The sequence below is a fragment of the Juglans microcarpa x Juglans regia genome, chromosome 5S (assembly GCF_004785595.1).
Source record: "Juglans microcarpa x Juglans regia isolate MS1-56 chromosome 5S, Jm3101_v1.0, whole genome shotgun sequence".
NCBI lineage: Eukaryota > Viridiplantae > Streptophyta > Magnoliopsida > Fagales > Juglandaceae > Juglans > Juglans microcarpa x Juglans regia.
This window is the reverse complement of record NC_054603.1, coordinates 31977382-31994005: the sequence shown is the minus strand read 5'-3', so window position 1 is coordinate 31994005 and position 16624 is coordinate 31977382. Positions and strand designations below refer to the sequence as shown.

The window sequence follows — 16624 nt, the reverse complement described above, 5'->3', positions numbered from 1 at the left end:
GTCTGTAGGATTTTTCCTACAAGCGTAACTTGTCATTTGTATGCCAACGACGACCCGTTTTTAGACAACTTGAGGACTTGAAGCCTTATCGGAAGACATAGAAGTGCATTTTGTAAAAACGGAGCAATTGATAAAAACCCTAACTGCACAAGTGGAAACACTTCAGAAGAAAAATGAAGCCCTACGAGTTGACGCTACCAAGCAGCCCAAAGACAGCAAGCCCAACCACAACAAACAGGGCGAGGCGCGAGCCATGGAAGGATGGACGCCGATGAGGAAGACAAGAAGAACATGCAGCATGAGCTTCGCAACCTCATGGAAAAATATAAGGAGATGGCCAAGAAGGTGGGAGCCTCGTTCTCGGTAGACCAGATGCTCACCAGCACGAATCTGCCTTACAATGTGGAGGTGATGGCCATGCTACTACCACCAAAGTTCAGGGTTCCCCAGATAGATCTGTACGACGGATCTAAGGATCCCTTGGATCATCTAGACACCTTTAAGACTCATATATGACCCTACACGAATTCTCCAGGATGATCGCATGCAAGGCCTTCCCGCTAACCCTGAAAGGCACGGTGCAGACAGGAGGAGAACACACCCAACGGCTTACCTCCTAACCAACAAGAGGACGAGAATTTGAAGGCCTACCTAGCCAAATTCAACACCACCGATGACCAAGATTAGAAGATCATTCTTGCCACCCTCTTGGGCGGCGTATGGCCTCAAAACCCGTTTATGGCTGAGTTGGCCAGGAAGACTCTTGCCCCACTACGGGAATTTATGGACATGCTAAAGACACGCTACAGGCGTTGACAGCACTAAGAAAGATGGAACTGGATTAGCCCGACAGGGAAGTCAATCCAAGATTGCAGACAAGGCCAAATGAGGATACCGTGACAAGGGGCAAGACGACTCCCACCCCACTAAGGGGGCGAGTGCCAGACATGACCGGGCCACATTAACAATATAGGAGGAGAATAGGCCCATTACCCAGGAAGTTGACCATCGGGATGGTGGCAGTCGTTATAGCACCTAAGACCGTTCCAAAACTCACAATACAGTTGATTGCAAGTCCTTCAAGGGAGAGAGGAGGAGAATGATGTACTCGGCTCCTCGATGCCATGCTGGCTAGCAGGAAGAACAGGAGTAGAGCCGGGGAAGGCTTGCCAGGCCAAGAAGAAGCCAGAGTCCAAGGAAGTAGGCAGAACGGGAACCCAGAGAAACCACCCTCGGTCGTCGCCCCGTGAAAATGCCCCAATGGGAAAGATCCAAACCATAGCTATGGGGTTTGCTAGGGGAGGGTCCACTTCCTCCAGTAGAAAAGCCCACGCCAGAAAGATGCGATTCGAGGAAGTGTATTCAGCCAAACATCGCCTGACCAAGCAGAGGAGGAACGAGCTTGCACCGATCGTCACTTTTGGGGAGGCCAATGAAGAAGGGGTCCTCTACCCCCACGATGACGTCTTGGTGGTGATAATGCAGGTGGCTAACTTCACCACAAGGAGAATCCTCATCGACAATGGCAACTTCGCTAACATTTTCTTTTGGGATGCCTTCTCTTAAATGGGGATTGATCACGACCACCAACGATCGGCGCCTATGCCATTAAAGGTATTCACTAGGGACATTATTCAGCCGGTAGGGACCATCACTCTTTCAATCCTGGTCGAAAAAGCCCCCCACACCAGCTCCTCGATGACTGACTTTAGAGTGGTAAAGGCCCATTCCTCATACAACGTCATACTGGGGCGTCCTACACTCAACAGTCTTCAGGCAACAACATCAACTTACTACCTAAAGCTGAAGTTCCCAACCCCCATTGGAGTGGGCGAGATGCACGGTAAGCAAGTCCTGACACGGGAATGCTATGTGCAAGAACTACGGCTGATGAAAGGTAGGGTCCACTGAATAGAGCCCTTAGACGACAATTGTGCCCAACAATCTTCGATGGTTATACGGTTATCCAAACTACGAACGAGACGGATGTTTATTGTACCAACCATTCTTGTTAGTCCTGATCCTCCTCTCGAGTTCATCACAAGGGGCGAGGAACCAAGGACGGACAAGCTCTCCAACGATTAGAGCCAAATGACCCACTCTCCGACAAGCTCTTCGGCCTGTATAAGCTCAAAGACTCATGAAGAAAGGACCTGCAACACCCATGGAATGCCAAGCGCCTGCGAGAATACTTTTATTGAAAGTGTAAGCAGTGTTTCATTTTGATAATGTCTAAGCTATAAATGAAATTGTGATTGTCTCCAAGGAGTATGTTTAGTCTCGTACAAATCAACAAGGCAAGTCTAGTCTAACATACTGCTTGAGCTCCATCAAGTCGCCAAGTCTCCAAGGTAAGTCTAGTCTAAAGTACTGCTCGACCCCCCTCACGCCTGTGAGGGCCAACAAGGCGAGTCCAGTCTAATGCACTGCTCGACCTCCAAGTTTATAGGTTCCAGGGCGAGTCCAGTCTAACGTGTTGCTCGAAACCCCTTGTGCCCACTATGGTCAACGAGGTGACTCCAGTGTAACGCACTGCTCGACCTCCATCAAGTTTGCAAATCTCTAGGGTGGGTCCAGTGGAGGAAAAGTTTGTGAACCTACAATTGAAAGAAAACAAACCAAAGATCTCACTGCATGCTTTAGTGGGATCCCAAAATTTTAAGACAATGAGGATTAAAGAGAAGGTGGAAAATCAAGCAGTAGTAGTACTGATAGACTCGAGTAGTACCCATAACTTCTTAAAACCCTTCAGTATTAAGGAAATGAAGCATCTCAGTTCATGGGAAGGAAAGGGTGAAGGTCAAGGTGGCCAATGGGGAAGAAATCTCTAGTGAAGGGAGGTACCCTAAGCTGAAGTTTAAATTGTAGGGAGTTGAACTTATGACTGAAGTACATGTACTGGTTTTATTTGGTTGTGATATGGTGTTAGGGATGTAATGGTTGAGAGAGTTGGGGCCAATACTGTGGAATTTTGTGGACTTAACTTTGAAATTCTAGCAGGGAACAAAGATGTCTAGTTGAAGGGACTAAGTCCCTCCCTCAGTATTGAAGAAGGGGGCTTTCATAAATAAAATAAAATGAAAAAAAAGGGAGTGTCATTACAACTCATTGAGGAAGAGAAATCCCATGAGTTAGAACAGATCCCTGAATCTGTTAAGGGACTTTTAAAGGAGTTTTCTCATGTGTTTGGAGAGCCCCAAGGCCTGCCACCCTGTAAAACACACGACCACTCTATAACCCTATTACCCAACACATTTCCTATGTCAGTGATACCCTATAAGTACCCATACTTTTAGAAAGATAAAATTGAGAAAATTGTCCAGGAATTAATTACTAAGGACAGTTGTGATACAGCCAAACCAAAACCCCTACTCTTCCTCGGTGATGTTAGTAAGAAAGGTTGATGGCTCTTTGAGGATGTGTGTAGATTACAAAGCACTTAACAAAGTCACTATGAAGGACAAATACCCAATCCCTTTAGTATAAGAGTTGTTGGATGAGGCTCAGTGGGGCAAAAGTCTTCTCAAAACTGGACCTATAATCTGGTTATCACTAGATCAAAAAAAAAAAAAAAAAAAAAAAAAAAAAAAAAGAAAGAAAGAAAGAAAGAAGAAGATATTCCTAAAACGGCCTTTAGGATACATGTGAGCCATTATGAATTCCTAGTTATGCCCTTTGGGTTAACTAATGCCCCCCTCGACTTTTCAAAGCCTAATGAATGAAATATTTAGCCCTTATTTGAGAAGATTTATCCTAGTTTTCTTTGATGTCATTTTAGTGTACAACAGAAAATCACTTATAGCATCTGAAAGTGACTTTGAGAACACTAAGGCAGCACCACTTGCTAGCTAAGGCTTCTAAATGCAAGTTTGCTTGCGTTGAAGTGGCTTATTTGGGCCATGTAATATCAGCTTAAGGGGCAAGGGAAAATCCTGAGAAGATTAAAGCAATGGAAGAGTGGCCTTTTCCTATATCACTCAAGGGATTCAGGGGCTTCCTAGGCCTCACAAAGGTACTACAGAAAATTTATTAAGGGCTATGGGAGCATTGATAGTCCTCTAACTAGTTTGTTGAAGAAAAACCAGTTTGTGTGGACCCCAGAAACTAAAGAGACCTTTATTAAATTGAAAGAAACAGTCACAAAACCCCTTGTGCTAACACTGCCTAATTTTACCCAACCCTATGTGATCGAGTGTGATACTTTAGGGAAGGTTATTGGGGTTGTGTTGATGTAGAAAAATAGGCTCATTACTTATTTTAGTCAGGCCCTCAAGGGAAGAATACTAGCCTGGTCTACTTATGAGAAAGAACTATATGCTTTAGTGGCTGCCATACATAAGTGGAGACCCTATCTCACTAGACAGATGTTTATTTTCAAAATAGATCATTAAAGTTTAAAACTCATACTTGAGCAGAAGGTAGGAACACCCCTATGGCAAAAATGGGTGTCCAAATTTTTGGGGCACGGCATAAGGGTGGAAAACAAGAAAGGGGTAGAAAATTGTGTTGCTGATGCCTTACCTAGGAAGTAGGAGACCCTAAACAAGAGGTGGGCATGATTATTGCAGCTTTATCTATTCCCACAATTGAATGGTGGGATGAGGTCAAAGAGGGTACAAGTAGGAACCCTATGCAACTAAGTTACTTGAGCAGTTTACAGGCAGTTGCCTCAAAATTTCACATTGAAAGGAGACCTACTCTATTACAAGAAGATGTTGTTTGTTGCTAAGCATGGGAATTCTAAATAGAAAGTGCTACAGACTCTGCACAATGGACCCTTAGGGAGACATTCTAGTTATGATAAGACCTTTCACAGGGTCAAGAAGGAGTTTAATTGGCCTGGGCTAAGATTAGAACTAAAGAAGTTTATAAGGAAATGTGGGGTGTGTCAAAGAGTCAAAGCATATCAATCCAAGCCAAGTGGACTGCTAGGAGTGAAAAAAAAAACTGGTAAACCGATAAACCGGACCGAACAAAATCGGTAGTACCGAGTTTGGTTCGGTCTGGTACCGGTTTCATTTTTCTCAAAATTCGTCAAAATCGGTTTAGTTCCGGTTTTCCTTTTTCTAACACCGGACCGGAACGGACCAATTCATATATATATATTTTAATTTTTATATTGTATAAAATATTTTTTATATGATTTTTTATATTATGTATAATTATATATAAAATAATTTTATATTATATGATAAATTACTAATTAATATAATATTAAATTTTAAAATCCTATATCACTATAGTCTATAATACAATTAAAATATATATTATAATATACTATAATATATTATCACTATATTATTATATACTATAATATACTATATTATATATTCTATATATATATATATATATATATACTGGAAAAAGGAGATCGGAAGCGGTAAAACTGGAAGTTCCGGTTTTGGGGTATAATCGGTACGGTATCAGTTTTTCAAATATCAAAACTGGTATATAACGATTCGGTTCTAAAATATGTCCAAAATCGGACAGAATCAAACCAATTACACCCTTATGGGCTACTACAACCCCTCTCAATTCCCTCTCAACCTTAGCTATACGTTACCATAGACTTTGTGGAATGATTGCCTAAGTTCTAGGGTTTAACAATGTCTGGGTGGTTGTGGATCGCCTCACTAAGTATGCTCACTTCACTCTGGTTTGGGGGGTGGGATGAGACACAAAATTCTCATCTCATCATTATACATTTTTCAAATCTTCATACAAAATATAATAAACAATTCAACTTTTTCAAATCTCAATTCACATTTTTCAAATTCTAAAATAATAATAATATTAAAACATAATATTTTAAACTCTCAAACGAAATACAAAATTCTCATCTCACCCCCAACTCTTTGTTAAACTAATTTTAAGGTTACATGGAATGCCCCAATCGGTTGTCTCAAAAAGAGGGAGTATTTTCACAAGCTTGTTTGGCAAGAGCTCTTCTATGTACAGGAAATTCAGCTTGCACTCAGCACCTCATACCATCCTCAAACTGATGGTCAGAATGAGGCTGTGAACAAATGCCTAGAGAATTACCTAAGGTGTTTTGTGTGTGATAAACCAAAAACTTGAGTCCATTGGATCCCTTTTGTAGAGTGGTGGTATAACACCACCTACCACTCTTCTACACGCATTACCCCTTTTAAGGCCTTGCACTACTATGCCCCTGCCAAACTCTTTCTCTATACCCTTGGAACCACTAAAGTTGAAGCTGTGGAAGAGGATCTAAGGTCTAGAGACCAAATCGTACAATTGCTAATGCATAATCTCCAAAGAGCTCAAGATCGAATGAAGAGATATGTTGAACTTAAGAGAGAGGAACAACAACTTGAGGTGGGGGAGTGGGTCTACCTAAGGCTTCACCTATAGGCAGCACTCAGTGGCCAATTGCCAAAGCCTGAACCTCTCTCCTAGATTCTACGGTCCATACCAGATCACACAAAAAACTGGGGAACTAGCTTACAAATTAGAGCTACCCCTTCCTCCTCTATACAACTTGTGTTTCACATTTCACAGATCAAAAAGACATTGGGGCAAGGCATGGTGGAACTTCAAACCCTACCTCCAATCGACACAGATGGAGTAATCAAACCATAACCAGAAGAAGTAATTGCTAGAAGGATGAAGAAATCGAAAAACTTACTCGTGGTGGAGCTTCTGATTCAATGGCAAAGGCAGCTGGCGGAGGATGGAACCTGGGAGCCCTATGGGGAGCTAAAGGAAGCCTACATACACATTGTGGGAAATGTGTTCAAACGGGAGGGTTTTGTCTCACTATTGGCCAATGCTCTGTGGAAACAATTAGAGGTGTTCCACTTATTATTAGAGGCTCTATCCCTGTAGGGAGTCATCTAAACAATTATCTTGAATATAAAATTCTAGAACTCTCTCTCTCTCTCTCTCTCTCTCTCTCTCTCGCTCTCTGGTTTCTCTGGATGTCTCTCACCCTCTTAGTGAGCTACATTGCATTACAAATTCTAGTATATTTCTACTACTACTTGTTACAGTAGCAAAGAAGAATGGATGGCCATACTGAGGCCATTTTGTGCAAGACTTGTCATAGGTAGCTCAGGTAGGGAGCTACAACTAACAGACGTGACCGATGCGACTACAAAGACATGGAGAAGCGAAAACACAACCATGGACAAGGGACTGTCGATTTCTCGAGACCGTTGAAGGGAAAAAAGGTCTGTATGTCAAGGGTTCGTTGGAGGGAAAGAAGGTCTTCTTCTCTAAGATTGGACGGGATAAGGGTTACACTATGTGGCTGTCGATTCCTCAAGACCGCTAGGCTTAACCAGCTGTGAGATGTGAAATTTGTGTTTGGCTCATCATAGGCATGAAATGTGTGTTTGGCGAGCATTGTCATTGGTTTAGGCATTAGGCAATTTTTGGTTAAACAGTTAACTTATTTAGAATAAAACCATCGTTGAATTAGTTATCATTTTCTTTATAATAATAAAATATTATTTTTTTATATTTTAATATGTTTTTCAATGCATATATTCAATCCATCAAATTAGTTTTATTTTTATTTTCATTTTTTTAAAAAACAACAAAATCAATTAAAAATTTGACATCCTACTCAAATTACATTATTTAGCCAAATGGATTTTATATTAAGAAAACAATAATATAAAATCCATTTGACTAAATTAATATTATTTGTTGTGCTACTTAGCTCATAATCAAATTTACACACCAATATTTAATCCAACGTGAAGATTTTAATGGATATGTTAACTAAATTTTAGCGAGGTTTGCTATTCATCATCTTCACATACAATAGATTATACTTATTTTTATTTATTTTATTCTTATTAAATTGATTGAATTTTTTTATTTATTATTTATATACTACATATTTAATAAGATAAAAAAATTAAAAAATTATGTATGATACGAGAATGACGAGTAAAGTTTTCAAAACAAAACCGTCGGCACCGACAAGCAACTGGCTTGGAGATTTGATACATTTGTGCGGCTGTCAACACGGGTGGGTCTGTCATTTGGACAAATAAAGGAGTGCATTATAGGTGCCAAAATTTGAAACACTTCTCAACTTTCTATATAGAAGGGTAGATATATATTTTAGGAAAAATATTTACAAATCTTATTTTTCATCATGTTTAGTTAGAATTATTCCTATTCAACTATCTTACAAAATTATTAACGTTTTGACATTTTAACACACTAACCAAAATCCTATATATTTATGTGAATTTCGTCTACAAATACAACAGAAAATTTAATCCATTAAAGGTGCCATGACCTGATAAAAGACTCGCTCAAATCAGATAAACAAGGCCTCGAAGGAAGAGTCAACACCGAAAGAAGAGACATTACTTCCTCTTTCTTTTTTTTCTTTTTTTTTTTTTTTTTTTTGTTCTAATCAAAGACGAGACATTACTTGCTTTCAAGTCAACAGGTATACATTATACATCATCATGACAAGTGAATCCACTTGGAAGAAACATTCAGTTGCAATCTTGTTGCCCACAGAGAATTTGTTATGGCTTCATCCACTCCACTCGTTCACTTCGTCAAGCTAAGAAGCAGAGAATAAAGATCTTCGTATCATTTCCTAAGTTGTTCATCAAATCTTCATTCATACCTCAAATGCCCATGAATAGCAACTGTAGCAGTCAAGAGCGAACCAAACCTGTTCTGCTCTGCCAGAAAGTGAATAAATATTCAGGAGCTCCTATTTACTGAAAAAATGAACTATTTTATCGTGGAAATTGTCATTGCCATCCCTTCCGTGCGGCCCAATACTTTCTGCAAAACCTAGATGGGAAACAATTTCTTGGCAAACAAAAAACTGAATCCTCACTTCTTGAGTCCCTTATAGATCTGAAGTTTGAAAGTTGATTTCCACCATCAGTTCACTAGGAATTTACATTGCACTCACTCATGAACTGATCTTCTCGGCTCAAAAACTTCTTCCAATAATGTTTATATTTTGGAATTCCCAGCTCAAGCCAAGGTTTCATGTTACCATTATAGTGCAAAATTGCAGCTTTTGAAATGGCTTCGTTATCAATTCCGTAGTCATGTCCTAGTCCAGACAGAATCCAAGCACCATCAATAGCATAAATTAAGCCCTCAAAGCTGAGCAAGCTTGCACGTAATGCAACCGCTTCAACTGATTCTTCAAGCGTGGTCATCTGCAAATCAAGTTTAGTTTGAAATAAAAGAGTCAGACATTCTTCATGGCTCACAAAAAATTAAGCTTTGGCATGGCCAAACCACAAGTGATTCCAAAAAATAACAACATATCAAATGAAATTCAACATTACTCACCTCCTGTGCCAACCTTTGGAAAGTTTCCGTAAGATTTAGGTCTCTCCACCTTGCCAGATCAATTACATTCAATCCAGACATCCATGCACAAGAATTCTTATTGTAACTGTTCTCACCCAAATATTTTTTTAGTTGATCCAACCTCAATGAGCAGAACTGCACAGCGGCATTAACTTTCCCTCCCATGTCGAGGCTCCATAGTGCTGACAAGTCTTGCTGCACAACAACATCATCATCAAGAACCACAACTTTATCCAAATTCTGGAACATCTTGGGGAGAAGATAGTGTGAGTGAGAAAAAATAGACACGTATTCTGTTCTAATAGGGGCCATAGGTGGACTATCAACACTGTGGAAGGAAACACGAAACTCCTCAGGCAGGGAAAGATGCAACAGAGTTGCTTTGCTATGGTTGTCCAGCTTAAGACTTTCAATGTTCAACACTTGAACTGTGGCTTCCTTGTAAGTATTTCTAAGAAACCATAGTTTCATTGCAAAATAATTCTGTTCATCTGTAAGCACGTGAAACGCCTGATTCACACTTTCCTGAAACATAGCAGGATAGTCAAATCAGTGTTATGAATAAAAGTAATGAAAATTGAGAAGTCAAATAGGACTGGTAGAATGTTTGAAAGATACTTTTGAATGCATAACAGTTGAGTTGATTACTACTGATGAGGCGAGCACATTATTGGAGAATATAACATAGTGGTGCAACATAGGATCTGTGGATTTTTCAGCCATGGAGAGCTTCATATCGTTAGGAGGAGATCTGAAATACTCCACTGTAAGTCTCATTGACAAGCAGTGAAGACTCTTTGGCATAGTCTGGACTGCAAGTTGGTAGAGGAAGGCACTCTGTTTCATGTGGAAGTTAGCTTCGTCCTCAGTCATATCATATATTTGTCTCAATTTCTTGTCAACGTTGTTACACTCCACATGAAATAATTTGGCTTTGGCTATTGCAGCTTCCATCCTCTGTAACTTCTTAGCAATCCTAATGAAATAATTTCGTTCTTAGTGTGTCGAACACGTAATGAGAAAATATCTTATAATAGTCCATAGTACTTGCAGAAACATATGATGAGAATAGTGGTTGCCTTGATTCACTGTCTGCCAAAAGACCTAACGAGTGATTGTATACAGATGGGAAAATCAAGCTAATCAGGAAGTTGCAAATGAAAAGGTCAGCCTGTCCTCATCCAGAGCAAAAGAAGAAATAAGGTTTCAAGCAGAACCTTCTGTCTAAAATTCTCAGACAAGTATTTTTAACTCCTACATGCAATTGTCTGAGTATTTTAAATGTTACTTGTCACAGCAGCTTGGCCAAAAACTCAAGCTTTCCAAGAAGGTCAGTAGTACTAAAAATCTAGAAAAATGAAAATAAACCATGTGTCAAGAATTGCACGAAACTATCATAAATACGGGTGAGAGTTCAATAGTTTAGAGCTGACTAAGATGATTTACTAATTGAGATGACCAAGCAATATATAATAACAAGGTCAAGCAGAACTAAACAGAAAAAACAAAGAAAGGAACAAATAAGCCCAAAAGGACATTGTTAGGGCTTGGAACACCACATAAACCAAAAAGAAGTTATAATCAGAGTGGGTCTAAAGAAACCAGTAGTGGTATACTATGAGCTTGGATATACAGCACCCAAAAGAAAAACCAAAAGCATTTACAGAAGCGAAAAACTAAAACATTTTTTATAAGTAAACATGTGAATGTATAAACACTAATCATGAAGGCTTTCTAAGTTTTCTGCAGCTAACATAATTCCAAGAGATAGAGAGAGAGAGAGAGAGAGAGAGAGAGAGAGAGAGAGAGAGAGAGAAAAAAACAGTTCTAGAAAAAAAGCAAATGCGATGTGCCTGAAGAAAGGAGAATTATTCATCATGTTACAAGCCAGTTTTGATAAATATGGCATGACAAGACAAGGATGGAAAATGGGGTGATCATGAAAAGGTAGTTATCACTTACTGTGGTGGAAGATCAACATCTGTAGTACTTTCACTAAGAACACGTTCTAGTTCTTGAATATTTAGTTTCAATTCCCGAGACAACTTATCCTGTCTTGGAAGTTTTGCAATACTAGGATAGAATGCTCTAGCCACAAATAATTGATCCTTCAACTTTTTCACCATAGAATCCTTCATTTCTTCTCTGTGTTCTTGATGCCAATGACAATAACTACCAAATTTAAACTCACATAATTTTCCAATGTCATCAACAACATCCTTTGCATATAAGGGGAGTCCAACTGCAGCACCAACATTGGTATTCTGCTACAGAATTTCAAATCAACCACTAAAGCAATTAAAAAAACACAATTGACAAGCATGCTAGCAGAAATCTATAGCAAAATAGTGAAGCATGCTTACATTCTTAACGGGAGGAGATTGTGTAATGCTACGTGGGGGCACTGGAAAACCATCAATTGGTAATAATTAGAAGAAGAGGAAGAAAAAAAAATGAGTGCTCATCTCTTAAAAAGGCAGGAAGGATCGTGTAAACAATGGTTATACAAAATTGAGTTCAGCAAGACCTTCTGTCGCCTGACTATCGTGCTTGGAACCCCTACCAAAGGTTTTATTCTTTGCTTTATTGGTGAAGTTTCTAAGAACATCCTGCCACAGAACATAAGATGATAAAAATGCCAAGCTCAAGCATGACTTTAGATGCCTACATTAGTGCACTTGAAAATCAACAAGCTTATAAATAAAATGAATGCGCATCCTTCTGTTTATGGTACATTAACTGCAAGACACTCGTTAATGGTAAGTTAACAGCTTAACTAAATTACATAGAATTTAGTAAGAAAGAGAACCAAAGAAATAATTAACTGCATATATTTCAATGGGCCTCAAATGTCAACCGAATATGAAAGTAACAAAGAGACTCCTATTATATTATTGATCAGGTTCCACTCCTCCCCCCTGCCACCCAATACAAAATAAAGAATAATTCTTGCAATGACTAAAAAACCCTCTTATGCCTCTCAGCAATTGCTTCGGACCATGCCATGAATGTGTGGTTCCTACAGATAAAATGAACTTTGTATGTCATTCAAGTTTTTTGTTTCATTTACCTCCAAAGATCATCTATGCTTTCATTATTGACCAAAGCACAGACTCAAATCCTTTCACACAATGAATAGAAGGAAAATGTAAACCAGTTGGAATTTAACAATTCGAAGAGCCATTAAACGGGCAATTGAGTAAGCATTATCCAAACAATTTACAAACATGGCACATACAATAATACCAATTCCAGTGATTTAACAGTAAACGGAGTGAAGTATTGACCCATTAGAGCGTTATGCATAAAACTTTGGAAGAGTTGGCCCCAATTTTCTAAAAAGATCACATACACGGCTTGATTGATCCCCCTGTAACAGAATTAAAGCATGCATTGTTACAGGACTAGTCTTCAATCTTCATATAACAGAGGAATATATAAACACCACCACGGGTGGTTGCTCAATGGTCCTTGGGTTACTCCCAAGTGGTTTGGCATTTACTAGTTCCTAGGTTCAAAGCCGAATATGGATTCACCTTAGACTAGTAGTATTAGCTGCCTGAGGATTCATTGAATTCTGTAGTTGGGCAGGGGTCTAAGCCATGGCTCAAACCCAACTTGAGGGAGCGCTTGCTGCTTCCCAACGCCTTGGCCCCTCTTGTTCAGTTCCCAGCAGGTAGGGTGCTACTATGTTCACACTCAAGAAGGGAAGCCACCTATGGTCCCTCCCTCCTTCCGTTTTTGTTCAGGAAAAAAAGTATATATAGATGAAAATGAATTTCTTTAATTATGAGGAGTTGTGGACAAAAGTATGAAGTTAAAAATTTAGAAAATAATAATAATAATAATAATAATAATCTAGAATGAAACTTTCTACACCATCAAACCATCGAAAGTCTGCAAAAGGATGCCAATATAGGTCTGGTGCAAAGCTATCAAAAGTACAACATAAAACAGCTTAAGATGTATTTAACTACTTGAAATCCAGAACATATAAAGATGAGTGAATGAAAACAATTAGTGTAGACAAATGATAGTATCGTCCCTAAGATGCCGTATGAAGTTAGGGTCTGATTTTCTCTTTAGCCTAATGGAAAATGCATTACCTCGGACTCATTCCAAGCATCTCTGACTTCGTACTTGTCATATCCTATTCGACTCTCCTGCTTTTTTTTTTTTGGGGGGGGGGGGGGGGGGGGGGGGGGGGGGGGGGGGGGGGGGGGGGGGGGGGGGGGGGCCGGGGGGCGAGGCAGAGAGAGAGAGAGTCAACATCGACGCAAAAGAATTGAAAGCACCGAGAGATGTACCAAATTCCAAAAATGTGCAAATACTTACTGAAGTTGGCCTTTGTTGCTCGGACGCATATCCTGCAGCAGATGAGAATTTCTCAATGATGCTAAAAGTTTATATAAATGGGAAAAATGTGCTCATATGCTGAAAGGGGATAAATAAAGAGTGTAATTATCAAAACAATCCCAAAGTTATAAGTTATATAACTAAGGCTAATATGTAACAATTGCAGCATAACAACCTAATTTTTTTTAATAAATAGAAAGGGAGAAAGATCTGGGACTATATTCTTTAGCCAATTAAGTAGTCTAAAACCACACACTTGCCATCAGATTGGTGAAAAAGAGGAAGAAGAAAACACAATAGGAAATGTAGTAGATTAAAAAGCCACAGCCAATGAACTTGCATCAGAATCCCTTCGCACTATTCTTCATCTCGATCGATCTGAGAAAATGGATAGAGATAGGGAAGGAGTGAAGAAAAAGTACGGGAGTAACAGTATTCGCCCAATTTCAATTGGACGAAGAGATAGAGAAACAATGTGCCCTAATTAGGAGGGAGAGAATTTTGCCGCCGGGAGGGGGGGGGGCGGGGGAAGAGGAAACACCTGGAACGACTAACAGATCTAAACAGAATCGAAGAAGAAGAAGAAGAAGAAGTTAGAGGTAAGATTCAACAAAGCAAACTAAAGATAGAGTGGAAACTAGAAAGAGAATTACCCGCAGAGCGAAAGCCATTGTGAAGACCAAGCAAAAAGACAAGAGGAACGAGCATGGAGAGGATAACAAGTCCCAGCACCCCAATGACCAGTCCCCTCCATCGCCTTTTCGCCGCATATCCATAAGAAGAAGCCCCGCCCTTCATCTCCGTCTCGTCGTTCGTCCCTTCCTTTTCCTTCACCTTTTTTCTTCTTTCTTTAATGTCCTTTTCTTTTGTAACACTTGTTCTCAATTCAACTTCAAATGCAATATAACCTTGCTAACAATTTCAACCGAAATTGTGTCCAAAAAATAAAAAAAAATATGGGAACTGACGGGCAACGACCTCCGCCACCAATTTTCCGCGACTACAGAATACTCTCACACCAGCATTGGCCACTCTTCTTTACGTTTTGTAACAAAAAATTTACTTACAGTTATTTTATAACTTCACATAAATGAAACCTAGTTTTGTAATATTGAATTTTATTTTTAATAGAGTGAGATATTGTATTGATTAATTAAAAATGAGTTCTAAAATAGTTATAAAGAATTGTGGGATTATTGTTACTCTATAATCTATAATTTTCTTTATATTTGATTTCTTTGTAACGACATACCCCTCATCATTTTCATACATTTTTAGGCAATCAAATTTTAAAATGTGAGTATCTTTATGAAATGATGATATTTTATAAGTTATTTTCATTTTATGAAAGTGTCTTTTATGTAAAATATGATTATGTAAATGATTGCAAAAAAAATTGTGAATTTATCATTTTTCTTTTACAAGGTAAAAAGTTATTTTATAAAAAGGTTTGATGCATTCCTTTTGTGTAGTCTGTATCCTCCGCTTACAATGTGCTGCAAATTGGTTGGGTGTTGGTAGGGCAGATAACTTCTGACACAATACGGTATGGTAGTCTTAAAATTGATTTTAGGGTTAATTACAAAATTAGTATCTAAATTCTCACATATTTGCAATTCGAAAAATCAATTTTAAGGTTAATTACAAAATTAGTACCTAGATTTTTACATATTTGCAATTAAAAAAATAAATTTTTAACTTTTACAAAATTAATATTTGAACTTCAACAAATTTGCAATTAGATACTTCTGTCAATTTTCTTTTAGAATATAATAAGTGACCACGTGTCACTTTCTCATTGTCTAACACATGACAACAATATCCACACCATCTAATTGAAAGCTTACGTGTGACATATTCATACATCATACATATTATGTATGTATGGCAATCCTCTCGTTAATTTTCTAATGGGAGATTGACGAACTCCTCAAATTGCAAAAATGTGAAAATTCATGGATTAATTTTGAGAAAGTTAAGAACTAAGGTTTTAAATTACAAAAAAGTGATACCTCATGTGGTTATTTTGTATTTAACCCTTGATTTAAATTAGTTATTTTTACAGAAATTTTAAATCGATTACAAATCTATATTGACTCGATCATATCATTTTCGATTAGCTAATTTATTTTTTTGAAATAAAAACATAGCTTGTAGTTTTATTCATAAGAATCAATAGAATATTCGTTACAAGCGTTCTCACTAATGACTGAACTAACAATTTGACTAGGACCTTCTTCAATCCACATATTGATAGCTAACTTAGCTAGTTTATGGGTTAACATGTTACCCCCTCTATAGATGAATTTTACACTCCAGTTTGGTCTACCCACCAGCATTCTTCTTGCATCTTCAATCAATATTCCATAATCTGTGTTTATTTCTTCATGGTTTGTAATAGCTTTTACTAAAGCCTGAGCATCTCCTTCTAGAACCGCTTGAGGTAGTCCATTCCATACAGAATATCATAAGCTACAATATGCTTCAGCATATAACTTACACATGAGTATAAAGAAGCTAGAATATCACCAGCAGAGTTTATAATTATAACCCCTAACCCCCCACTTTCTTTTCCTTATTATCTACAGCTGCATCCCATTTGGCTTTTGCATATGTTCCCCTTGGCTTCTCCCACTTTGTATGTTGTCTCACTGTACTGCTAGAGTGATGTTCACCTTACATATGGCTCTGAGCGTATCTGAAGTCTTGTAAGCATTGTTTTGCAATCTTGAAAACTTGTATCGGGTTCTCAAATTTCTATTCGTATATCACTAAATTTCTTCTTAAACACAGTCTTTTCATCACACAGTCTTCTCTTTCACAAATTGGGCACAAAGAAGAATCAATAATCTTCCTCTTGAACAAGTTGCTTCTAGTTGGAAGAATATTATGAGCTGCCTTCCAAATAAAGTGTTTGACAGAACCTAGTACACCAAGC

At 38.5% G+C, this 16624-nt stretch overlaps 1 protein-coding gene across 6 annotated transcripts; it reads right to left on the bottom strand.

The window, feature by feature from the left end:
• Window positions 1-8189: 8189 nt before the first annotated feature.
• LOC121267785 (probable galacturonosyltransferase 7) lies at window positions 8190-14697 on the bottom strand. Of its 6 annotated transcripts, XR_005941079.1 has the most exons (10): window positions 14340-14695; window positions 13666-13697; window positions 13437-13493; window positions 11858-11939; window positions 11694-11734; window positions 11293-11597; window positions 9949-10306; window positions 9310-9855; window positions 8669-9173; window positions 8190-8590 (listed from the first exon to the last, which is right to left on the bottom strand). XR_005941079.1 is itself a non-coding variant. In XM_041171850.1 (9 exons), exons 1-9 carry the CDS (start codon window positions 14482-14484, stop codon window positions 8895-8897), a joined length of 1815 nt encoding a protein of 604 aa, XP_041027784.1. In that variant the 5' UTR covers window positions 14485-14697; the 3' UTR covers window positions 8190-8894. The 6 variants fall into 6 exon arrangements, 5 of the variants coding, with proteins under 5 accessions (XP_041027784.1, XP_041027782.1, XP_041027783.1 ...); XM_041171850.1 differs by having other exon boundaries at window positions 8190-9173; window positions 9979-10306; window positions 14340-14697; XM_041171848.1 differs by having other exon boundaries at window positions 8190-9173.
• Between the last annotated feature and the right edge of the window lie 1927 nt (window positions 14698-16624).